This window comes from Scyliorhinus torazame, chromosome 6 (genome assembly GCF_047496885.1).
Source record: "Scyliorhinus torazame isolate Kashiwa2021f chromosome 6, sScyTor2.1, whole genome shotgun sequence".
NCBI classification, from domain to species: Eukaryota; Metazoa; Chordata; class Chondrichthyes; order Carcharhiniformes; family Scyliorhinidae; genus Scyliorhinus; species Scyliorhinus torazame.
The window spans coordinates 264,577,689-264,604,903 of NC_092712.1; the positions used below are offsets into that span (position 1 = coordinate 264,577,689).

The window sequence follows — 27,215 nt, forward strand, 5'->3', positions numbered from 1 at the left end:
CAACCCCCTCATAAAACCTACATTGTCCCAATTTGGGGCATACACGTTTACCAAACCACTGGCATCCCTTCCAATACCCAACTCACAGTCACAGATCTCCCACCCGGATCCCTCACTTCCTTTGCCCTCCCAAGTCCCATTTTCTTGCTCATTGAAATTGCCACTCCCCTCAATTTCGAATCGAACCCCGAGTGGAAAACTAGCCGGACCTACCCCTTCCTTAACCTAACCTGGTCCTTCACACAGAGGTGTATCTTCAAACGCATTCCCAACCATTGCAAAATACCAGCACCCTGGCTCACAAGCGTTGCCCATTCAGTTCTCCCCGTTTCTGCTCCTTGATGTAGTCCTTGGACGCTTCTGGGGTCTCAAAGTAATATTCCCGGCCTTCAAACGTCACCCAAAATTCCGCTGGAAAGAGCACCCTAAACCTGATGCACTGCCAGTACTACACCACCTTGGCCTTGTTGAACCCTGCCTGCCATTTCATCAACTCTGCTTCAACATCCTGAAATATTCGGACCTTGTTCCCCTCCCATTCGCAGGTGCGCTTCTCCCTGGCCCAACGCAAGATCTTCTCTTTCTCCACAAATTTGTGGAGTCTCACGATCACCACCCACGACGGCTCCCCAGCTCTAGGCTTCTGCCTCAGAGCCCTGTGCGCTCTGTCCTCTTCAGGGGCCTTATCTAGCACACTCTTACGCCACCAGCATCTTCAAGACGTACTTCGTGGCAATCACACCTTCCACTCCTTCGGGCAGGCCCACTATTCTCAAGTTCTGCCTTCTCGAGGTGTTCTCCTGCCACTCCACCTTTGCCCTCAAAGATCTCCCTCTGTCTCCAGTGCCACTACATGATCGCTGTGGTCTGAAAGCACTCCTTCGATCTCTCAAATCTGCGACCGCTGCACCTCTAAGCACTTCTTTATCCGTTCCATCAAACTCTTCTGGGGTGCCACAGCTCCTTCGATGGCCTTTGAGCGAACCTCCCACATATTTTTCCTCTGTTGGCGGAATTCTTCCTTAATGAAAGCCATCAACTGCTCAATCTGGCACAAGCCCTTCTTCCTCTGCTATCCTCACACCGGCACCTGCGCCACAGGTTTCCTCCAACTCTTTGGGCAGGTCTCTCACTGTCTTCTGCTGGGTTTGATAACCGGCGGACATACCACTCCTGGGGGAAACTGCTACTCTGACCGTTATCGAATCCTTTCCGTTGAAATTACACCCAATATTGTGTAAAAAGAGCTCTTTCCTATGCACTTGAGCAGGAGCTGCCCTGTGTGCGACCACTCACACTTTTGCTGCCAACAGAAGTCACCTGGACTCTAAAATCTTACCAACGACGGAAGTCAGGCCAACCAGCCTATAATTTCCTGCCATCTGCCTTTCAGCCTTCTTAATTAAGGGTGTTACATTAGCCATTTTCCAGTTCTCTGGGACCCTCACTGACTCTAGTGATTCCTGAAAGGTCACCACCAATGCCTCCACAATCTCCTCAGCTATCTCCTTCAGAACCCTGGGGTGTAGTCCATCTGGTCCAGGTGATTTATTCACCTTCAGACTTTTCAGTTTCCCCAGCACCACCTTCTTTGTGATGGCCACTACACTCACCACTGCCCCTGACTCTTGAAGTTGTGGCATCCCACTGGTGTCTTCCACTGTGATGACTGATGCAAAGTAACGATTCAGTTCTTCTGCCATTTCTTTTTTCCCCATTGGTCCGATGTCCATTCTTGCCTCTCTCTTACCTTTATATACATATATAAAAAATACACTTCCAATCTTCTTTTATATTACTAGCTAGCTTGCACTCTTATTTCATCCTCTCTGCCCGATTGCTTTTTTTTTAGTTGTCCTCTGCTCGTTTTTAAAGGCTTCCCAATCATCTGGCTTCCCATTAATCCTTGCCACCTTGTTTGCTTTTTCTTTTGCTTTTATGCTGCCCTGACTTCCCTCGTCAGCCTTGGATGTCTTGGCATGTTTACTCCTCAGAATGAATTTCTGTTGTGCTCCTCCAAATTACCCCCAAAAACCCTGCCATGGCTGTTCCACTATCTTCCCTGCTAGGCTCACCTTCCAATCATCTCTGGCCAGCTCATTCCTCATATCTTTTAGTTACCTTTACTCAGTTGTAATACTGTTACATCTGATCCAGCTTCTCCCCCTAAACTGCAGGGGGAATTCTATCATATTGTGATCACTGCCCCCCTAAGTTTCCTTTACCATAAACTTCCCTAATCAAGTCTGCCTCATTACACATCACTAAATCCAGAATTGCCTTTCCCGAGTGGGCTCTACCACAAGCTGCTCCAAAAAACTACCTCGTAGACATTCCACAAATTCCTGTTCCTGAGATATGCTACCAACTGGATTTTCCCAGGTCACCTGCATAATGAAGTCCCCCATGATTATTGTAATATTGCCTTTCTTGTATGCCGTTTCTATCTCCTGATTTATTTTCTGCCTCACTTCATGGCCATTGCTAGGGGGCCTGTACATAACTTCCATCAGGCCCATTTTTTACTTTGCGATTCCTCAACTCTACCCACACAGATTCTACGCCTTCTGACCCTATATCGCTTCTGGCTATCAATTTAATTTAATTTCTTACTAATAATGCAACCCCGCACCCTCTGCCCATCTGACTGCCCTTTCGATAGGACATATATCCTTTGATATTTAGATCTCTTTTCCCACTGTTTTAACTGGCCGGGTTTGCGCCTCTCTGCGCTGTTTCTCACCCTGACGCTCCTCTCCCTTTTCCCGCTGTTATAACTGGCCAGGTCCTCCTCTCTCTGCGCTGTTTCTCACTCTGAGGCTCCTCTCCCTTTTCCCGCTGTTATAACTGGCCAGGTCATCCTCTCTCCGTGCCAATTCTCACTCAGAAGCTCCTCAACTGTTTCCTGCTGTTTTAACTCTTCGGAACCGGCTCTCTCTGCGGTTTCTCACTCTGAAGCTCTTTTCCCTTTACCCACTCTTTTAACTGCACAGGTCCACCCCTCTCCATGCTGTTACCCGCGCTGAATAAAGTATGACACCAAGCTACATAAGCAAATGTTAGGTCAAATCACTTGAACCCTAGCAAAGGTATAGGTTTAAGGAGTGTCTTAAAGCAGGAAAGTGAGATGAGTAAGTGCAGAGAAGGTATTCGAGAGTTTGCGTCTAGGCAACTAATGGTGCAGCCACCAATGATTGAGCAATTATGATTGAGAATGCGCAAGAGGGTTGTGGAGCTGGAGCAGATTGCAGGGATAGGGAGGGCAAGGATATAGAGGGATTTGAAACCAAAGTTGAGAATTTTAAAACTGAGACATTGCTTGTCCGGGAGCTAATGTAGATTGATGGGCACAGAGGTCATAGGTCAAGAGGACTTGGTGTGAATTAAAACAGACAGCAGAATTTTGGATGGTCAAGTTTATGGAGAGTAGAATGTGGGAGGCAGCCACACGAGCATATTGTAATAGTTAAGTATAGTGGTAACAAAGGAATGAATGAGGGTTTCGGCGGCAGGCGAGCCACGTTCGATCATTGCACAATGTTCAACACCATTCGTGTCGACTCAGATGCTGAAGCAGTCCATGTCCAGATGCAACAAGTCTTGGACAATATCCAGGCTTGGGCTGACAAGTGTCAAGTAACATTCACGCCACACAAGTGCCAGGCAATGACCATCTTCCACAAGAGAGAATCTAACCAATGCCCCTTGACCTTCAATGGCATTATCATCGCTGAATCCCCCACTATTATAATCCTGGGGTTTACCTTTGACAAGAAATTGAACTCAACATGCCATATAAACACTGTGGCGACAAGAGCAGCTGAGAGACGAGGAATGCTGCGGCGAATATCTCAACTCCTGACTCCCTAAAGCCTCTCCACAATCTACAAGGCACAAAGTCAGGAGTGTGATGGAATACTCCCCACTTGCTGAATGAGTGTAGATCCAACAACACTCAAGAAGCGTGACTCCATCCAGGATAAAGCAGCCCACTTGATTGGTATCCCATCCACAAACATTCACTCCATCAACCATCAACGCACAGTAGCAGACGTGTGTACCATCGGCAAGATGCACCGCAGGAACTCACCAATCCTCTTTAGGCAGCACTTTCCAAAGCCGCCGCCACCATCTCGAAGGACATGAGTGGCAGATGCAAGGGAACACCAACACCTGGAAATTGTCCAAGCCACAATCCCCATTGGAAATATATCATCGTTCCTTCACTGTCGCTGGGGCAACAATCCTGGAACTCCCTCCCCAACGGCACTGTGGGTGTACCTGTGCCACATAGACTGCAACAGTTCAAGAAAACCGCTCACCACCACTTTGAGGGCAATTAAGGATGGACAATAACTTTTTTCATATAAATTTAGAGTACGCGATTATTTTTCCCCCCAATTAAGGGGCAATTTTGTGGGGCCAATCCACCTACTATGCACATCTTTGAGTTGCAGGGGTGAGACCCCCGCAGACGCGGGGAGAATGTGCAAACTCTACAGTGACCCGGAGCCGGGATCAAACCCGGGTCCTCGGCGCCATGAGGCAGCAGTGCTAACCACTGCACCATCGTCACGTCCTAGGATGGATAGCAATTTAAATGAATAAAAAAGTTGCTGCTCATCCTAATGTGAGATTGCATCTTCAGATTGATTGAATTTGTTTTCTTGCATTGGTCAAACTTGGTACAATTGTGTCCACGTCAAAGATTATTTGGCTGTAAATGCGTTCTCAGATAAAGGTAAAGTCACCATAGTCCCAGATGACCGTAGGCTGCTTTTCCCTTTTGAGGGGAAGAGCTGACTGATGGTGGGTGATTTAACCTGAGGATCACCACATCTCAGGCAAGGTTCATGGATAACCTCAGCCAATACAGGAAATTAACCCACGCTGCTGGCCTTGCTCTGCAACAGCTGTTCAGTCAAATGAGCTAAACTGGCCCCCGGTCTCACATAGTTGCAATCAACGCACAACATCTTCATTTATTGTGGGTAATGGCATCACCTGATGGAGCACTAAGGCAAGCAGGTCAGAAGGCGCTGGGTCTGATTCCTGGTGTGTACTGAGATACATATTCAGTGACCCAAGGTAAAAGTGCTTGTGTGGACTTCATTCGAGAACAGAATTGAGCTTTGCTCTCATAGTCCGGTCACCAGGTAATGCTCGCCATCTAAACTCGTATGTAAAGAATGCATTTGACATAGTCTAACTTGGTCTTTAGCAAAGGCTTTTGATAAGATCCCGCATGGGAGACTGATAGTGAAGGTTAGAGCCCATGGGATCCGAAGAAATTTGGCAAATTGGACCCAGAATTGGCTGAGTGGCAGGAAGCAGAGTGTGGCGGTCGAGGGGTGTTTTTTTGACTGAATGCCTGTGTCCAGTGGGGTCCTGCAGGGATCAGTGTTGGGGCCCTTGCTGTTTGTAGTTCCTATAAATAATTTGGACTTGAATGTATGAGGGTTGATCAGTAAATTTGTGATTAATGTGAAAATTGGTGGGGTGATAAATAGTGAGGAGGATAGCCTTGGATTACAAGAAGATACAGACAGGTTGGTCAGATGGGTTGATCAGTGGCAAATGGAAATCAATCTGGATAAGTGTGAGGTGATGTACTTGGACAGAACAAACCAGGCAAGGGAATACATGATGAATGGCAGTACATTGGGAAGCACCAAGTATCGGCAGGACCTTGGTGTGCATGTACACCATTCCCTTAAGGCAGCAGGGCAGGTGGATAAAGTGGTTAAGAAGGCAATTTAGCATGGCCAATCCACCTAACCTGCACATCTTTGAACTGTGGGAGGAAACCGGAGCACCCGGAGGAAACCCACGCAGACACTGGGAGATCGTGCCAACTCAACACAGTCACCCAAGGTTGGAATCGAACTTGGGTCCCTGGCATTGTGAGGCAACAGTGCTAACCACTGTGCCATCATGCCGACCATGATTGAGATGTATACAATTATGAGGGGCATAAATATAGTAGACAGGAAGAACTTTTCCCATGGTGGAGGGATCAATGACCAGAGGAAATATCTAGAAGTGCACTCGGAATGCCAAGGAATATAAGGCTATGGGCCAAATGCTGGAAAATGGGATTAGAACAGTTTGGTGGTTGTTTTTGACCGACACAAACGCGATGGGCTGAAGGGCCTTTTTTGTGCAGTAGACCTCTATGGCTGCTTGGATGAACTCTGCTCTTGCTCACGGTTTTCCACAAGCCTAAAGATTAGGGGGAAAAATGGGGTGAGAAGCTTCTTTTAAAGAAAATCCTGTAAATTATTCCTCAATTATACTTTGAGATGATATTTTGTCTTATGAGGTATTTGCAATAGGCTACCCATGTGACCCATTTGTTTTCATCCCATTTCATTTTAACTGTCTTTTATAATTTCTTTCTTTCTTAATATATATTTAAACCCCCCCATCTTATCTACCTTTCCTTAACCTTTCTCCTCTTTGCTTCTCTCTTCCCCTCCCCCCACATCTACAGTTCACCCTCTGATAGTTTCTCTGCTGTTTGGCCTTTCACATCTTTTGTTCTCTCTGGGGACTGCTATTAGCACTCTTTTCCCTTGGTTTCGGTGGCCATAAGCACCTGGTTTCCCTGGGTTTCTGTGGCTATGACTCATCTATGACTCATCTTTCATTCTCACTCCACAGTATAAATATTTCCCACTTTCTCTGTCTGTTAGCTTTGACAAAGTGTCATCGGACTCGAAACGTTAGCTCTTTTCTCTCCCTACAGATGCTTCCCAGGCGGGGGGGGGGGGGAGGAGGAGGAACCAGAGGGATTCTCAGGGATGTCAATATATAAGTATATAAGTATAATATGTATAGGTTGTTGTTATAGATAATTGTATATTGGACGGTTAAAACATATTTTTGGAGAATATTTATCTGGGACAAGGCAGTTGCCATTTAGTTTTGTTTTTGTTTATATATTATTTATTTCTTGTTTATAAAACTGGCCATTGTTATTTATATTGTGATATTACTGTGTAAAGGATACACAATGTACTGTGATGGTTGGCCAAAAATTTTCAATAAAATATTTATTAAAAAAAAGATATTGAGAATAGCATTTATGTCGAACTTCATCATGAGAAAACCTCTCAATATTAAAAAGTGAAGGATATGTAAATAAAACTCATGCGGTGGTGTAGAGCTAATGAATAGCTAGTATTGACATTTGTTAGTTACACAGATACATCCTCAAGAAATAGTGATCATCACTATTCATCCTTTGCATGAAATTTATTTGCCTACATTATTACAATATAATCAACGAGGCAAATGTCGCTGTTGAATAATCAAACTTCCTTCATTTTATTAGAGACTTAATACCAATTGTTGCTGCCTTGGAGTACAACCAATGGTTCACAAAGCTCTCCTCTAAGGATCTTAAACTGGTAAGTAAATTGACTCAAATGGAGTGGATGACTCTAACTATTCTGTTTTGTTTTCGCTAGTTACCGAGGTAACTATTCATACGCCTTGCATTTAAACCGTTGACACTCAGGTGCAAGGTCAGATGAGGAATTAAGCCAAGGCCTGCCTGTTCCTTCAGCTGGATTATATGGCAACATAAAAAAATTTCTCCTGGTATCCTGACCAATATTTAGCCGTCAAACAAGATGACTTAAACAAATGATCTAATCATTGATCTCATCGCTGTTTGTGGGGCCTTGCTGCCAATTTATTATTTGATAGATGTGGGCGGCACAGTGGTTAGCACTGCTGTCTCACAGCTCCAGGGACCTGGGTTCAATTCCGGCCTCTGATGTCTGTTTGTGTGTGGAGTTTGCACGTTCTCCCCGTGGGTTTCCTCCGGGTGCTCCGGTTTCCTCCACCAGTCCAAAGATGTGCAGGCTAGGTGGTTTGGCCATGCTAAATTTACCCTTAGTGTGCAAAAGGTTACGTGGGGTTACGGGGATACGGTGAAGGCGTGGGCTTAAGAAGGGTGCTCTTTCCGAGGGCCGGTGTAGACTCGCTGGGTCGAATGGCCTCCTTCTGCACTGTAGGGATTCTATTTCAATTTCATGCCTTAGGACTGAGTCATAAAATGTTCCCTAATTTATTTGCTAAAACACAAATACCTAAGGCAACAATGATTTAAGAAGTCTAATGTTTGGTAGCCATTTAAAGGATTTAAAATATAATTGATAGTTATGGTTGAACAGAGGAGGAAGTAACATTTAAACAAAAACTCCCCAATAATGTCAATTTATGCTCAAACAAACTTTCAAGAATACATCATGAGCATCAGTCACAAGTTGGTTAAGCATTTGATTAAGTATTAAAAGTGTTATTTATCACACTCTCAAACCTAGAGGAGTTGAAGGTTGCCTGTTTTACACTATTGGTGAAGTCATAAGCAATCACTTATTCTTTAGTACGATGGTTTTCATCGCATATGATACTCCCACTGATATGGCATATGGCTTGTCCTGCTGTAGCATAAAGCGAGGCACTTTCTGATGTGCCACAAACTCCTCATTGGAAACAAATTAAAGAGAGAGAGAAGCAAATGTAAGAGAGAAACACAATGAAACACAATGTGGAGAGGAGGAGAAATGGGAGGGAGAATAGCAACTTAAGCTTGACGAGTATTGCTCTGCAGATTTACTGGTCCTAATATTAATAGTTAGTGCCAAACAAGAAGTATGAGAATTTCATTTTGTTGAGATCCGTCATCGCAAAATGTGAAATGATGGCACATACACTCAACCAATAGTTTGCAGTTAATTTCAAGTCAAACTGAGAAATAAAAAGATAAAGTTTTATTAGTAAATCAAGCTATATTGCAGCATAGAATAAATTTTGCATTGTGAGGTTCGTTGCACAGAGCGTTATACACCAACTGAAGATTCTGAGCATGTAGCTCAGCCTGCCTTGATTCATAGTGCCCCCACTTTCTTATCATTGGTTAAACTTTGTTTGAACTTGATCGTTTTGCTGATGTTTTTGAAATGATTGACTGCTCATCAGAATTATATTTGTATGACTTTGTTAATACTACTCATGAGGAATCTACAGGCACTTCAATTTGCTCAAAAAAGATGATGCACCACGACATCTGAAAATTAGACAGTAATTACAAACATATGAATATTTGGGATGATGGATTAAAGGTAATTTGGACTGTTAATTTTTTTATAATTTATATTTTTGCAATGCATCTTTCTTCATTTATGTAGATTTGTTCCCCAACCAATTAATTCCTTCGTTTTCCTTCTGTAGTTAGTTATATGGGTGAAGCAATAGGCATTCCACGACATTCAGTGCAGCTGCATGGTTAGACAATGGAAAGTATGTCTTGGTAATGTTGCATAGTTGGCTGTTTCAACATTTTGCACTCCTCTCCTTGGGCTCAGAATTGGCATACATAGCCAAGTATTGGAAAGAAATGAAAACAGTGAATTTTTAAAAAAACGTAATCGGCCCTTGGGATCGAGTATTTTCCGTCAGCTTTTGGCTTGCGTAGTAGTTTCTTTGCTTTATCCTTCTGTATTTTTAAATTTACACGGATTTCATTTTCAAATTCTTTAGACCACAGATGTTTGTGAACAAATTCTGCGAGTTGTTGCTAGATCCACACGTTTGGAAGAGCTGGTGCTAGAAAATGGAGGGCTCCGAACGTAAGTATGTTTAACTGTTGATTACATCAGCAGAATTATGTAGGTAAAGCCTCCTGAAACTGTATTTGAGCTTTCCATAAAGAACTGTACAAGTGTAGACCGGGTTGTCAGGTGACTACATGATGACGTGGTCACATCTAGCTTCACGTGGCGGGGACGCGCCAGATTTCTTCGGGACCTCAGGCAGAGCACTCTACATGGACAGTGACCCAGGGCCGGGATTCGAACCCAGGTCCACAGCAGTGCTAACCAGAGGCTGACGTAGACATAATGGAGATGGAGGCTTTGGTCTCTTGTCAGGAGCTTCAGCAGGCTCTGCGCACACACACACACACACACTCACACACTCACACTGTGACATAATAATGAAAGGTTGGCCAGAATTCTCCAGGGAGCTTCCTCATGAACTCCCCATATTCTTTATCTTCAGAGAAGAACTAACATTACAAGATGGCCTAATCCTGCCTGGTCAATGATTTTTAATTCCGCCTGACCTCCAGTAGTACACCCAAATCTGCACCAAGGGCACTCTGGATTTGAGGCAACTAAAGGCAGGGCCAGTACTGGCTCTCTATATACGCTGATATAGGCAGGGAAGACAAGATGCTCACCTTGTAATGCACTAAAGTGCGCAAAGCAACGGAACCGCTACATTTGCATGAAGTCCCAGACCTCCCATGGGCGTTCACAGTGGCTGATATTTTTCAGCAGAATGATAGACAGCAGTCGGTCCTCATTGACTCATATTTAGGGTGGTTTGAACTCTACTACCTTCTGAAAAGCACCAGCGGTTCAGTGATCAAGCTCAAGGAACACTTTGCCACACATGGCATCCCGCAGAGAATCCTGACAGACGATGCTCGTCAGCTCGTCTCCGCGGAGTTTCAGACATTTGCACGTATCTGGGAATTCGAGCTCCTCATCAGCAGCCTTTCCACCCAGTCAAATGGGCTCGCAGAAAGAGCGGTACGCTCAGCCAGTCACCTCTTGGAAAAATATGCACGGGACCACACTGGCTACCGCACTGCACTAATTAGCTTGTGTAATCTTCCGCTACATGGTCTGCCTCATGGTTTTACTCAGGCACACTAGGACTTTGACTCGACTGCCAAGGCTCTCTTGGAGCCCAAACTTGAATCTAATGTTCAAGTTGCATTGTTTCAATGCACACTGAGTAACAAGGCACGTTACGATCTACATGCTCACATCCATAGCACCCTAGTACTCGGCTAAATGGTCCATATCCAGACCCCACGTGGCCATGACCAGTTGATGGTGGTCAACAGCAAGGCCCGCAATCCAAAAGCTAAGTGGTAGTTTCCAATGACAATCAATACTTCGCAATTGCCCTCATCTTTTGCGAGTATGAGAGCCACCACCAGCAGCTGACGCTGCAACCTAACCGTCTTGTCTTGACCGCAGGCCCTCTGCACCCACACTCATGAAGACTCCTTCGGAGTCCAATGTGGTGGGTCCCATGTCTGTACAACACACACAGCGTATCTCATGAGTCCAGTAAAATGGGCACGGGCTATAGACCGTCTTCCCTCCATCTGTTGGTGTTATCATGCACTCTGGACATCTGAGCAGGCCTAGCACACGATATCTGGGTTTTGTCACCACATCGACTGCTTAGACTGGTGAACGTTTTGTTTTCTCTGTTGTTCCATCCCACCACTTGTTAAAAGATGGGTGAGCCGTGTACACAGTGGGTTATGCACCAAGTTGCAAGAGCCCAATCTGTGTTTCATTGTTCACACAAACCATTGTGCACTGTTGTATAGCTAATTGCTTTTTTCACACATGTCTGTATATAGCTTTCACTGCGTATACTGTTACACCGCATACACTGGCGGCCCAAGTTAATTGCAAAGATTATAGAGCAGTCATCATGTGACTTTGCGACAACACAGTCACATCTAGCGTCACGTGGTGGGAGCATGCAAGATTTCGCCGGGACCTCGGGCAGCATACAACTGTTTACAGCTCCAGAGTAATAAATTCACTTAATGCAGTCCTTGTTGCAGTGTGTGTTACAGCGAACCACAGAAAAATGCACGTTTCCAATAAAGAATCCACAATTCCCAAGTACAGTTTTAAGTTGTAGCGTTTAAAGTTTCAATATTTTATGCATTGCCTTGCATATTTGAACAATTACGACTGCAGGGCGATTTCTGTATTTCTCTTTGAAGTGGTATAATAATCACATTGTCCTTGGTTATTTTAAACTGTTTGATACAGACTTATGAACTCTCCAACTCTAGGAAATATTGTCCGATCAGACCATTTCTCTATGGGTAACAATTGATATTCACAATGGCATGAAAGAAAAGTGTTCATTTCAACAATTGTATGTTGAGGTGGAATGAGTGTGAAGCTAGCCTGTACCGTGAAGCAGGTTTATTGCCAAAACAGCAAAGTTGCAGACTCTCCCATTTCCTCCCAGACACTGACTGAACTGGTTTATATGCTCTTACAATGATTCCATAATCTTTCCCCAACAGCTGTGCTTGATTACCAATTTAAAGCATGCATTTCATTGTAACACAAATTCAACATTAACAGATTCTGTTTCTTTAAAATGCAAAAAAAGACATGTGCATTTCCTTTCTGGGGAAAAAAACCAAACTGAAAATGGAACAATAAATCCCTCATTTTCAAAGAAATACTTACATCCTGATTTGTCCGTCTTCTCATACCCCCAGCAATTTTTCACGATAAGCCTTCCTTTAAGTGAAATAGTCTGATAACCGATGGCTTAGATCAGCCCACCTGGAGCTTGGAGTTTTCCCCTCTCTCCACCATTTATTTAAGACTTATATCAATTCATGATCTTTTTTCACTCACTTTCTTTGTGGAGTTTACATTATCCCAAAGGGACGGATTGTCCATGTAACACGCTACTGGGACATACCCGTCATCATTTCCACCATTTACATTTCTCTGCATGTCTTCAATAAAAAGAATGCCATGTCAACTGTCTCTGCCAATGGAAGGGTCTCTGCAGCCAAGGTGATTTTTACTACACCTTATTTTCTTGGCTTCCTAGTTCACGGGACAGCCCTTGCCATTTTTACCCACAGGAAGGATTATAAAACCCGCTGCACTTGAAAACCCATCAACAAAGTTTGGGAGAGAGGCGTCACAGAACACAATCAATTTTACATTCTTAGGATCACCTAACTATAAGGTTAAGCACGGATTTCTCCATCTTTAACGTTTTAAAAATGTTTTGGTTGCACGTAAGACGTACTGAACTCTAGGGCGGCACAGTGGTTAGCACTGCTGCCTCGCGACGCCGAGAACGCGGGTTTGATCCCGACCCCAGGTCACTGTCCGTGTAGAGTTTTCACATTCTCCCCTTGTCTGCGTGGGTCTCACCCCCATAACGCAAAAGATGTGCAGGGTAGGCGGATTGGCCATGCTAAATTGATATCAGATAATTCAGTATATTTAAATGCCCCATTAGCCTGACTCCCAACCTTAAAATCTGTCCTAATCTTGTCAATAACTCTGTTTTGAAACTCACTAGTGCCAAGACTTCTATCAATTCATAATATTTATGAGGAAGTCATCAACAATCATCCAGAAGATGCTTGCCAGTTTCCCACTGTGGCGGCAGGATCTGCCTTCAGTTGGAGACAACCCAACTTTAACACCGATCAAACTGAAAAGTATCACACTCTGGAAGCATTGTTTAAACCACATATGCGCTTGCTCAATTTCTAAGGTTTTCCCTCTGTCCCTGATGCCTCCTTAGAGGTTTAAGAAACACTTCCCTCTGGAGGTGATCCCCCTGCAGAAATGCAGCTTTTCGATCTATCGACTTAAAATGGCGTTAAAAGGGCCAAACAGGGCAGCACGATGGCGCAGTAGTTAGTGCTGCTGCCTCACAGCGCTGAGGTCCTGATCCTGGCTCTGGATCACTGTCCGTGTGGAATTTGCACATTCTCCCCGTGTTTGCGTGGGTTTCGCTCCCACAACCCAAAGATGTGCTGGGTAGGTGGATTGGCCACGCTTAATTGGAGCTGTTTAGCACAGGGCTAAATCGCTGGCTTTGAAAGCAGACCAAGGCAGGCCAGCAGCACGGTTCGATTCCCGTAACAGCCTCCCCGAACAGGCGCCGGAATGTGGTGACTAGGGGCTTTTCACAGTAACTTCATTTGAAGCCTACTTGTGACAATAAGCAATTTTCATTTCATTTCAATTGCCCCTTAATTGGAAAAAATGAATTGGGTACTCTAAATTTATTTTTTAAAAAGGGCCAAACAAATTTTCTAAATTACTTCTCCAACTGTAGGCAAGGTGTTCTGATTTCTTTATCGGTTAAACATTCATCAAATCCCCAGGTCGCTAACCTACCTTTTGCCTTATAAGTGCCATCCAGTAGGACCTTGTTTGTGCAGACTTATATGATAATGCTGGCTGACCCCTATTTGGGACTTCTGAATATACACCAGACTCCCTCTAACTGCCTCCCGTATGGTTTTATCTCCTAACTTGTCAGCTGTTCAAAAACCTCTCGGTCATGGGGACTCCTATTTCTGCTGCTACTTCGTTGTGATAATTTAGCAGTCTCCGTTCCATTATCATCTAGTCAGACTGCGATCCCTACTTGTCTTTTCAATTCTTTCTGGACCCCTCTTGTCCAAAGCCCTGCTACTATACGTTAATGTTTCCTCGTGGATTCATCACCCGACACATCACTGTAATTTGGGCTACATGTCCTTATTTTCATTCCCGTACACCGTGGTCCCAGTCCGTGACCTTCACTGCTTGTCTATCATCCTGGACATTCAGCCAATTCTTAAATTTTCCAGTAGAGTTTCCTGCCCGTCCCATTATTGTGGCATCCTTCCAGTCATCTGATCCTTCTGGACGCTCCGATACCTGCGAACCCACTTTGGGCAGCTAATCTTGGACAAATAGTCCCTTCCTGTTTATCGTAATCCGATTTTCTACTGATATTCAACTCCTGATCCCTCTGGCTCTGCCCCACCAGATGAGTCTGTGATGCACATGGTGCTATGTCATCTTCTATCATATTGTCAATATTTTCAAATTCATAATTAATTCCGATGACAGGTGAAGAATGGGCTTTTATTATTGAACAATCACAGTTTTGCTTCATGTCATATTACTTTTCCTGGGCCGTTCTGTTCCCTTTGCCCCTCTCTCTTATATTAAACCAGTTAACCTGAACTAAGTTCTCCTCAGACAGTCTTATTTGGTGCTGTGATGCTCTCCGAATTGTTTTGGAATCTTCCACCTTGATTAAAGGTTTCCTGTCTATATTTAAGACATTTAAATGGCGGGAAAAAACAGAGATAATTGTATTTCCTTCAAGAGGAGGAGAAGCATCCAAATAGCATTTAAGCCAACTCTGGATTCCTTCCGTACACCAATTAGTACGGGCTGTAGTCCCCAATCATTTGTAAAGACTTCTTTGCATTCACTGCCCATACCAACGCTGTTGGCAGTTTGCAATCCAGTTGATCGGCCACTATCTAATAGAGGGGTGACCACTGTACAGATAATATTTACATTTGTTTGCACTGCACTGTTTTGAGTTCGAACATCTAGTTAACCAACAACAATAAGTTTGCATTTGTCAATACTTGCAATTTCACTAGCTGCTTGTTTAGAATACGCCTTAGGGTTGTCATTTATAGGATTAGAGCTGCTTAATTGGTTTTGCAACCTCTCATCACAATTGGGAGGGCGGGTGGAGCTATAAGTTCATAGTTTGATTGATAACTCAAGTGGTCATAAAGAGATAGCTGTCTTTGATGTCGGTTATGAATGCAAATGTTTGTTTTTATCAGGGATTAAGTATTTGAAGCAAAATGTTTGTTTTTACGAAGGGTTGAGAGCTTGAAGGGATTTAAATGTATTGAATAGCTTTTTAGCAATGCGTGTTTTTAAACATATACTGAAATCTGTAGTAGATACTTAGAACTTTATTTTACTTAATCTCAGCATGAGTCCTGAGGTGCACCCATGGTGGATACTCGGGTGAGTTGGCATGGATGATGTAAAGGCAAAGGGAAGTCGGTGGAAGGCATGAGTTGGGACTAAAGTGGCGTAGGGGCTATAATGTTCTATTGCTGGGTAGTGGGGCAAAGAGTGGCTTGGAGCGCATGAGGGGCCATGAGTTTGTGGGGGGAGGCAGAATTGGCATGAACGGCATGGGGAGTGCAAGGGCTTGAAGGCTATTTGTTTTATTGTTTTTATTGAAAATGGAATGAAGTCCCAGAGCACCAAGGAGGGCCTTTTAAATTGCTAGCCTTGGCACCCAGCAGCTCCAGTGGCTGTCTTACACACTTTCCAGTGGCAGTGGGCCTGACCCGCGTTAGCACCCATGACCTCACCACCCCTGAATGAAATACAGCCCATTCGGGGCACTTTCTCCTGAGTCATGTTTATGGTGTCGGGTAATTTCCTGACTCTGCGTGCCAAACTCAGGAGAGAAAATTCTGCCCAAAGTCTTGCCTTCACATATAAAGGCACAAACTCTAATATGGGGCGACTGATGAGCTAAATGGGATGGACAAAGAACAGATTGAGCACTTGAGTGACATGCCAATGATTGCCAGCAGATTTGTATAACATGATAATCTTTAAACATGATCAAATATGTCCTCCACTTCCCCATTTCAGTCAAATTGGAGCCAAACCTAGGTTAGAGGAGAGCATGGAGAACTTTTCCAAGAGCAACACTAAAATCTGCAGGTTATAGATCATAACAGCTGTACTAGCAATTGAGGTGGTCTGTTTTTTTAGTTCTACAGCATCTGATTAGAAGTTCCTCAGGGCATCATGGTTTTCCCACACATCAGCTGCACCATTGTCTTTTTTGCCGTAATGAGTGCAGTTTTTCACTGATCGATTTTTACAGCGTGCAGATGCATTCACAGCCGCATGTCAACCACAGCACCTGGAATGATGTTCTTGAGACCGACCACTTGCACGTAACATGCACACCAGAAATATATCTTACAATTGTTGAATTTAAGAAAAGGCCAACCACCTTTCCCTGACCTTCAACAGCAACAACAATAGAGTTGCCCCATTTTCGATGTTCTTGGTAATCATCAGAAGCTTAACTTGGCCAGATATATTGACATTATGACTACAAGTGATACTTTACGATGAAGGCACATTTCCTGCCCAAGGTGGGTGCAGCTGGAGCAGCTTGCAGAGCATTTCTTTAACTGTCTAGATTGCCACCAGACTCCAAATTCAGCACTGGCCTGCCAGCACACTGTGGCTGCAGTATGTACTAACTACATACATAGTGCATTGCAAGATTTTACTAAGTGATTTCAGAACCAAGAACAAGAAGATCAGCAATGTTTTGTGAATATCACTGCCAAAATGCCTGCCAAGTCTCACACCATCCTGACTTGGACAAGAACTTCTGCTCTTTCAAAATAACTGATAAAATCCCGTAATTCCCACCATTGTTGGAATGCCATCAACATCAAGGTATCAGTTGTCGAAGGAAATGGCCCACTTGCTATCCTTGATTATGATTACAATTTTGAGCAGAGTTCAAGGTGATTCTAATAGAGGGGTCATCACTGGACAGATGATGTTTGCGTTTGGTTGCACTGTACTATTTTGTGTTGGAACTTCTAGTTAACTAAGAACAACTGTTTGCATTTATACAGTAGGTCGGGCAGCTTCCGTGTACGGAAACAGAGTTCACCGTGAAGGGTCATCAATCTGAAATGTTAATTCTCTTTCACTCCCCAGATGCTGCCTGACCTGCTGACCATCACTTTCTGTTTTTATTTCTGATTTTTAGCACCTGCAGCATTTTGGTTTTGCATTTATATGGTGCCTTAAATATAGTAAAATCCTTCATAATCAGTGGGAAAAAGAAATAACTGATTTGGTAATGTAACTGCATTCCTTCCTGCTTGTAATTGTGATGTGGCAGAGGATTGAAGCTGATATGTGCCTGTGCTTGAACAGTAATATTCGAGTAATATATGTTCAGATACTGGCCTGTGGCTGATTTGGTCCTTGTGCATGTTTCAACCAGTTCTAGCGCACTGTTCAATTACATCTCTTTATACGATTTCCTTTCTTTTCCCCTAGGGATTTTGCGCAGAAGTTGGCCAGTGCCCTTGCTCACAATCCAAACTCAGGACTTCACACAATTAATCTTGCCAATAATCCACTGGAGGACAGAGGTAGGTGATCTGTAATGTATCTTGTGTCTTTTCAATCTTGGCTCTGTATCCATTTGTACAGCACCGGTTGAGAAGGGTGGGTCTGATCTCCCTTCTATTGGACTGGGGAGCATTAGAACAGGACATGAACAAACCTGATTTGCTGCAATCTCTGCTCCGTGCAGATCAGGTAGCAAGTGAGTGCAAAAAAGTGGGCTCGCTCTGTGATACTTCATGTCTATGTATAACATATAGCACCATGCCAATCTTCATCTATTGGACTATCATTTGCTGTTGAAATAATGGTGAGATTAATGACAACTTTAGATGAAGGCAGATATGCAGTTAATCACAGAGGCCCAAAAATTGCCCTCCAACATAAATCACTTCAGTGCTAACTTTGAAGAAGAATCTCTGTTCTGCTTTACCATTGAAATGTATTGAATGGTGTGAAATTTCAGTATTTATCGGATGGACATGAATACAGATGCCCTGTTTCCGCCATTGCAACATTATCAGCTAGCACTTCCAGCAGTTTGCCGCACAAATTTTTAAAGTCTGACCATGCAAACCTAAATAATGACACACAGCTGTCAGATATGTCTTGCAACAGCAATTTATGGCCCAATATACTTTAAAGGAAAACAAGTTTGTGTGAGAATTTTTAAAAATTTGTTTCGATAGGCTTAACACTGCTTTGAAATGGTAGGTAATTTTCTATGAATTAAGCTTCTATTTTAAAACCGTTTTGGTTTCTAATAAAAACCAACCACTCTAACAGATGTCCTAAAAGACCATCAGCTGGTTCATGACGATATTTTTTTAAAAACAAAGACGTGAATGCTCAGTTAAGCCAATAGAAGAATAAAATTTAATCAGTTTTCTTTCATATTCCTCAACTTCTTAAGAGTAATTTGTGTGACCCTGCCCCCAGGCGTAGAAATTTGGTGAGAACACCAGGCTAACTCTAATCTGTGAGCACCTAGCAGGGTCAGCCCTGGCTGTGTTGATGGCACTCTTTTGCTCCCAAGTCAGAAGATTGTGAGTTTGAGCCCAGAGGCTTGACTGCGAAAATCTAGGATGATGTTCCAGAGCAGTAGTGAGGGACTGCTGCATTGTGAGAGGTATCTTTCAGATGAAACATTGAAGTCAAGGAAGACCCCATTTATTCTCTTGGGGTGGATATGCACCATTTCAAAGAAGAGCCAGTGAAGTTATTCCAGTGTTCTGACCAATATTTATTTCTCAAAAACATCAATAAAAACAGATTATTTGGTCATATTGTTGTTTGTGTGCTAGCTCTAACGTGCAAATTGGGTGCCATGTTGCAACATCAAAACAGTGAGTAAAACCTTCAAAACTGCTTCATGGAATTTGGGGCGTCCTGCAGTCATGAAAGGTGCTAATAAATGTAAGTCTTTTTTTTATGCCTCTAGTTCCTTCGGGCCCTTTTATCCAGCTGTGATCGCATTCATTACCCTCACCTCGTGTCTGCCTACATTCTGCATGGGCAGCGATCATATAATTGCACAGCAAGGTTACTGTGAACGAATCTAAAAGCTGACAAATCTGAAAGCAATAGGAGATGGCTGCAGAGATAGTTAATACATTACTTTTGATCTTCCAAATTCCTAAATACTAGAATGCGGAAATGCAAAGTGGCAAATGTAACGGGCCCTGCTGTTCAAGAAAGCAGTGAGAGAGGAAACCGGGAACGAAGGAACTGTTAGCCGAACAGCAGTAGTCTGTAATGGCTATTATAGAACAAAGTGTTTGGCCAAGAACATGGCGGATGGAGTATTGCGAGGAACTGTGAAATTATCCACTTCTTTAAGAATAATGGGAAAAGCATTGCTGCTTCACAGCGCCGAGGACCCGGGTTCGATCCTGACCCCAGGTCACTGTCCGTGTGGAGTTTGCACATTCTCGCCTTGTCTGCGTGGGCCTCACCCTCCCCTCACAACCCAAGGATGTGTGGGTAGGTGAATTGGCCAGCTAAATTGCCCCTGATTGGGAATTTTTTTAAAAAAATGTTTAAAAAGGAATAATGGGGAAAGTATTTTTTTTATTAAAGGTGAGATATATGTAAGTTTGCTACTCAGAACGATTTGTGACCTTGGACAGCAAGCATGGAAAGTTTTTTTTTTTTTAATAAACAATTTTATTGAGGGATTTTTGACATATAAAACAATGACATTGTATTGTACCGTACAAAAAGAAAAGCAAGTAACACATAGTGCAAACCACGACTCCATTCGAGCAAGGACCTGCCTAAACCACCCCCTACTCTACACTACCCTAGCTCCCCCCCACACCCCGGTGACGATTAATTCTCCACGAAGAAGTCAATGAATGGCTGCCACCTCCGGGTAAACCCCGATAGTGAACCTCTCAAGGCGAACTTAACCTTTTCTAGACTGATAGCCATGCTTCGGTCTTCGGGGGCTTTGAGTCCCTCCATGCCAACAGTATTCGTCGCCGGGCTACCAGGGAAGCAAAGGCCAAGACATCGGCCTCCTTCTCCTCCTGGACTCCCGGGTCCTCCGACACCCCAAAGATTGCCACCTCAGGACTCATTACCACCCCAGTTTTCAAAACCCGGGAAAGGTCATCAGTCTGTGTATCCTCTGCTCCCATTAGTTCTTTGTAAATACCCTCCCCTAGAAACTACCCTGTCCTGCCTCCCCTTTGGCGCACAAAATCCTGCACCTGTAAGTATCTAAAGTCATTCCCTCCCGCCAGTCCAAACTTCTCCTCCAACGCCCTTATGCTCGGAAAGCTCCCTTCCAGGAACAGATCATCCACCCTCACAATCCCTGCCCTCCGCCACAGTCAGTACCCACCGTCCATGTTCCCCGGGGCAAATTGGTGATTGCCGCAGATTGGGGTCCACACCGATGCTCTCACTTCCCTTATATGCCTCCTCCACTGGCCCCAGATCCACAAAGCCGCCACCACTACAGGGCTGGTGGAGTATCGCGCCGGCGGGAGCGGCAGAGGCACCGTAACCAGGGCCGCCAAGCTGGTGCCCCCGCACGAAGCAGCCTCCATCCGCTCCCAGACTGACCCCGTGCCCACCATCCATTTCCTTATCATCGCTGTATTGGCCGCCCAGTAGTAGTTGCTAAAGTTCGGCAACGCCAGCCCCCCCTCCCCTCTGTTCCTTTTGAGCATCACTTTCTTCACCCGCGGGGACTTCCCCGCCAAGACATATCCCAGGATAATTTTATTCAGCCTCTTGAAGAAGGACCTCGGGATGAAAATGGGGAGACACTGAAATATGAACAAGAATCTCAGGAGAATCGTCCTCTTGACAGTCTGCACCCTCCCGCTAGTGACAGCGGGAGCGCATCCCAACTCCGAACCTCCTCTCTCACTCGTTCCATCAATGCGGACAGGTTGAGCTTATGCAACCTGTCCCAGTCCCATGCCACCTGTATCTCCAAGTATCTAAAGCTTTCCCCTACCAGCCTGAATGGCAACCCCTTCAGCCTACTCTACTGCCCCCTCGCCTGAATTACGAACAACTCTCTCTTAGCCATGTTCAATTTATATCCTGAAAACCAGCCAAATTCCCTCAGGTTTCCATGATGGCGTCCATCCCCGCTATTGGGTTCGCTACGTATAACAACAGGTCATCCGCGTATAACAAGACATTATGTTCCTCCCACAGATAGTCCCACTCGACGCGGTCGAAAGCCTTTTCCGCATCCATAGCTACCACTATCTCTGCCTCCCTGCTCTCCGGGGGCATCATGATCACATTAAGCAGCCTTCTTAGATTGGCCGCCACTTGCCTACCCTTCACGAACCCAGTTTGGTCCTCCGCAATTACATCCTGTACACAGTCCTGAATTCTAGTTGCCAAGATCTTGGCCAGTAACTTAGCGTCTGCGTTCATCAAAGAGATCGGCCTCCAAGACCCACAGGCCTCCGGGTCTTTATCCCGTTTCAGAATATGCGAAATAGTGGCCTGCGACATCGTCGGGGGTAGGACCCCTCTGTCTTTTGCCTCGTTAAAAACCCTGACCAGCACCGGCCCCACTATCTCGGCAAACTTTTTGTAAAACGCCACCGGATACCCATCCGGCCCAGGGGCTTTACCCGACTGCATGACCTTCAGGCCCCCCAGTACCTCTTCGATCCCAACCAGGGCCCCCAGTCCGTCTACCAACCCCCTACCCACTCTTGGGAAGGTCAGTCCGTCCAGGAATCGTCTCATCCCCTCTGGTCCCCTGGGAGGTTCCGAAGTGTATAGCTTACTATAAAAGTCCCTAAACACCTTGTTCAGCCCTGCCAGGTCCCCCACCAGATTTCCCTCCCCATCTGCTATCCTTCCTATCTCCCTTGGCTCTTCTCTCTTCCTTAGTTATTGGGCGAGCATTCTGCTGGCCGTCTCTCCATGCTCATATATCGCGCCTTTTGCCTTTCTAAGCTGCTCTACAGCCTTGCCTGTAGTCAGCACCCCGAACTCGGCCTGCAGCCTCTGTCGTTTCCTGAGTAACTCTGGCCTCGGGGACCCCGCGTAGCTCCTGTCCGTCCGTAAAATTTCTTGAACCAGTCGGTCCATTTCTGCCCTGTCTGTCCTGTCCCTATGGGCCTGGATTGAGATCAGCTCTCCTCTCACCATTGCCTTCAGTGCCTCCCAGAGCACCGCTGCTGAGACTTCTCCGGTATCATTTACCTGCAGGTAATTCTGCATGCATTTCCTGAGTCTCTCACACACCGCCGCGTCCGCTAGCAATCCAACTTCCAGCCTCCATTGTGGGCGCTGGAAGCTATCCTTCGAAGTCCGTAGGTCTATCCAGCGCGGAGCATGGTCCGATATGGTAATTGCCGAATATTCTGCCCCCACCATCCCGGACAGCAAGTCCCTACTCATGACAAAGAAATCAATTCGGGAATACACCTTATGGACGTGGGAGTAGTACGAAAACTCCCTCGCCGACAGCCGGCTAAATCTCCACGGATCAGCTCCACCCACTTGCTCCATGAACCCTCTCAGTTCCTTTGCCATTGCTGGCAATCTGCCCGTTTTTGAAGAAGACCGATCCAGGCTCTGGTCCAGGACTGTGTTGAAGTCCCCACCCATGATCAGTTTGCGTGAGTCCAAGTCGGGGATCTTCCCTATCAACCTCCTGATAAAATCCACATCATCCCAATTAGGAGCATACACACTGACCAAGGCTACTCTCACCCCTTCGAGCTTGCCCCTAACCATAACGAATCTGCCGCCCCCGTCCGCAACGGTACCCTCCCCCTCAAATTGAACCCTTTTATTAATCAGGATCACGACCCCCCTAGTCTTAGTGTCGAGCCCCAAATGAAAAACCTGGCTAACCCAGCCCTTCCTCAACCTAATCTGGTCTGCCACTTTCAGGTGCGTCTCCTGCAACATGACTACATCCAACTTCAGAACCCGCAAATGTGCGAACACACGCGCCCTCTTCACTGGCCCATTTAGCCTTCTAACATTCCAGGTGATCAGCCTGGTTGGGGGGCACTTCGCGCCCCCCCCTTTGCCGATCAGCCGTCCCCTTTCCTTGGCCAGCCCCCCAGCCATGTGTCGCGCCTCCTCTGGCCCGCCTCATGGCCGGCTCCACCCATGACCTCCTCACTTCGTCAGCAGATCAAACCCCCCCCCCCCCCCCCAGTAACACCATCCTACCACCCAACCCCTGCTCTAGTCTAACTGTATGAATCCCCCCCACCTGACTTCCGTTTACTAGCCCACCCAGCGGCGCCAGCGCGTCTCTCACCCATTGTTCCCTGGCTCCCCTCCCCCCGGCCCATCCATACCACTTCCCCAAACCACCCCTGCTTAAACACATATTCTATACAAGTCGAAGACATCCCCTACAATAGTGCAATTTAAATCAAACAGATAGAGATAAGAAGTACCAGGCACTCTCAGCCCTTCCCCTCCACACACAGAAAAAGATTGCAAAAAATTCCCCCGAAACCCCCATCATAACCACACCTTCTTAGCTATTTTATTTTTTATTTTCCCCCTACCAAACCTCCAACCCAACAAGAGACCCCAAAAAGGAAACATTTAGGGAAACCACGAAAAAGAACAAGAAAAACATATCGCAACCAAAATACATCAACCTAAAAAGGTCAAAAAGATGAAAAGAACGGATCCAAGCATGCAGGCATCTCTCAAAGCGAAAGAGAAACAAAATAGACTTAAAAGTTCTACCATGAGTCCAAGAGTCCTCAGCTCAGGGCCAGCCCTTGCTTCTTAACAAAGTCCATCGCCTCCTAGTGTTCCTCGAAATAGTGGTGCTGGCTCTCATAACCCACAGTCGCGCCGGAAAAAGCAGCCCGAATTTCACCTTGTTCTTGTACAAAATTTCCTTCGCCTGCCTTAGCCTCTCCTCCTCCTGGCCACCTCAGTGCTCGGGTCTTGGTAAACACGCAGGGTGCTATTGTCCCATGTACAGCTTCGTGTGCTCTTGACCCATTGCAGAACCCGCTCCTTGTCCAGGTACCTGTGGAACTGGACCACCATCATTCGTGCGGGACCCCCTCATCATGGCTGCCTCACCTGCACTCTGTGTGCCCTGTCCACCACCGGCGGGCGAGGGAACACCTCGTTCCCCAGCAGCTTCTGAAACATACCCTCCACACATGCGGCGGCATCCAGCCCCTCAGCCCCCTCCGGGAGGCCAACAATTCTTACATTCTGCCGGCGAGATCTGTTGTCCAGGTCCTCCAGCCTTTCCAGGAGCATTTTTTGCTGATCCCTCAGCCTCCGAATCTCCACGTCCGCTACTGTTTGAAAGTCTGCCTACTCCTCCACGTCTTCTCCAGCTTCTGGCGCTTCTCAGCCTGATCATTCAACCTTTTTTCCAATCGGTCCATTGACTTCTGGAGCGGCTCCAAATTATCGCGCTTCAGAGCTAAGAAGCACTCCTGCATGGCCTGTAGTAGCTGCTCCATTGTAAGCTGCGCTGTCAGCGCATTGCTCTGCACACCGGCCATATTGGTCTCTCTCGCAGCCTCCACCGTGCCCTTGTTTGACCACTTCTTCTGTTGTTTACGGTCCCTCTGGCTTCTTAAGTCCATACAATTCTGTATGGGTTCAGTGCCTGAGTACTATTGCTTTCCAGTTCGCACTCAAAAGCGCAAAAAATTTGGGGGGAAAGGTCCAAAAGTCCGACCGAAACGGGAGCCACCCATCCCCTCATAGTCGCCACTGGAAGTCCGCAAGCATGGAAAGTTGTTTTTTTTAATAAATGTTTTATTAAAGCTTTTCCAATGAGCGTTTTTACATAACAAAAATAGAAATACAGATAGTAATAAAAAATAACAATAAACATATCCCAAAGCTTACAGTGAAACTACTTGCACAACAGAAACATTTTTTTTTAAACAGAACAAGGTGGGTTTTGTCTCCATGCCCAACTCGCATTGTATCAACAGTACCCCCACCTGAACCCCCCGCCCCTCCCCCCCAGGATGCTGCTGCTGCTGACACTTACTGCTCCCCTAGAAAGTCAAGGAAAGGTTGCCACCGCCAGGAGAACCCCATCAAGGACCCTCTCAAGGCAAACTTTATTCGCTCCAGGCTGAGGAACCCTGCCATATCACTAACCCAGGTCTCCACACCCGGGGGTTTCGAGTCATAAGAACATAAGAACTAGGAGCAGGAGTAGGCCACCTGGCCCCTCGAGCCTGCTCCACCATTCAATGAGATCATGGCTGATCTTTTGTGGACTCAGCTCCACTTTCCGGCCTGAACACCATAACCCTTAATCCCTTTATTCTTCAAAAAACTATCTTAGCTTTATCTTAAAACATTTAATGAGGGAGCCTCTACTGCTTCCCTCCACATTAGCAAGATCCGTCTCCGGGCTACCAGGGAGGCAAAGGCCAGTACCTCGGCCCCTTTCGCTTCCTGCACTCCCGGATCCTCCGACACCCCAAATATCGCTACTGTTGGACTCGCCTTCACCTGAGTGTCCAAAATCCTAGACGTCACCCTCTCAAACCCCTACCAGAATTCTCTAAGCGCCGGGCATGCCCAAAACATATGGGCATGGTTCGCCGGACTCCCTGCACATCTCAGGCACCTGTCCTCCACCCCAAAAAACTTACTTATTCTTGCCACCATTATATGTGCCCGATGCACCACCTTAAACTGAATTAAACTGAGCCTGGCACATGATGAGGAGGAGTTCACCCTGCCCAGGGCATCGGCCCACAGGCCCTCATCCAGCTCCCCACCGAGCTCCTCCTCCCACTTGCCCTTCAACTCCTCGACTGAGGCTTCCTCCACCTTCTGCAGCTCCTGATATATGTCTGACACCTTCCCCTCCCCTACCCAGATGCCAGACACCACCCTGTTCTGGATCCTACGCGGGGACAGCAGCGGAAATGTCCCCACCTGTTTTCTAAGTAAGTCCCGAACATGGAGGTACCTGGACGCATTCCCCGGGACAGGCCAAACTTCTCCTCCAGCGCTTGCATGCTAGGGAAAGTCCCGTCTATAAACAGGTCCCCCATCCTCCTAATGCCTGCCCTATACCAGCCTTGGTATCCCCCATCCAACCTACCCAGAGCAAATCTGTGGTTATTCTGTATCGGGGTTCACACCGAGGCCCCATCCTCTCCCCTGTGTCTCCTCTTGACTCGCGGGGTTTTATTCGCCCACACAAATCCTGTCACAATCCTATTCACCCGTTTAAAGAAGGTCTTGGGGATGAAAATGGGGAGGCACTGAAATACGAAGAGGAACCTGGGGAGAACCGTCATCTTCCCAGTCTGCACCCATCCCGCCAAGGAAAGCGGGAGCATATCCCACCTTTTATACTCTCCCTCCATCTGCTCTGCTAGCCGGGTTAAATTGAGCCTGTACAGGGCATCCCAGTTCCTGGCCACTTGTATCCCCAAGTACTGAAAGCTCCTCTCCACTATCCTGAGCGGGAGCACCCTCAGTCTCTTCTTCAGGCCCCTACCGTGGACCACGAACAGCTCACTCTTCCCCACGTTCAACTTATACCCCGAGAACCTCCTGAAGTCCTCCAGGATCCGCATGACCTCCCGAATCCCCTCTCACGGGTCTGAAATATACAACAGCAGGTCCGCAAGCTTGGAAAGTTAATATGACAATACAACAAGCAATTAGAAAGGCCAATGGTATTTTATCATTTATTGCAAAGTAGTCTGAGTTCAATTATATAAGGCTTTGGTGAAACCACAGCTGCAGTACTTAGTACAGTCTTGGTCTCCTTACCTCAGAAAGGTTATACTTGCTTTAGAGAGAGTGCAATGAAGATTCACTAGATTGATTCCTGGAATGAGAGGAGTGATTGAGTAGAATGGACCTACATTCTCTGGAGTTTGGAAGAATGTGAGGTGATGCGGACTTCCAGTGGCGACTATGAGG

The 27,215-nt window shown here is 45.9% G+C and overlaps 1 protein-coding gene across 3 annotated transcripts in view; it reads left to right on the plus strand.

The window, feature by feature from the left end:
• Nucleotides 1-27,215, plus strand: part of LOC140425404 (F-actin-uncapping protein LRRC16A-like) — a 530,177-nt gene that overhangs the window by 214,931 nt on the left and 288,031 nt on the right. For all 3 annotated transcript variants that reach the window (XM_072509651.1, XM_072509649.1, XM_072509650.1), the window contains exons 9-11: nt 7,337-7,412; nt 9,553-9,641; nt 17,748-17,842. In XM_072509651.1, the coding sequence (XP_072365752.1) occupies nt 7,337-7,412; nt 9,553-9,641; nt 17,748-17,842 (260 nt within the window). The remainder of the gene's footprint in view (nt 1-7,336; nt 7,413-9,552; nt 9,642-17,747; nt 17,843-27,215) is intronic.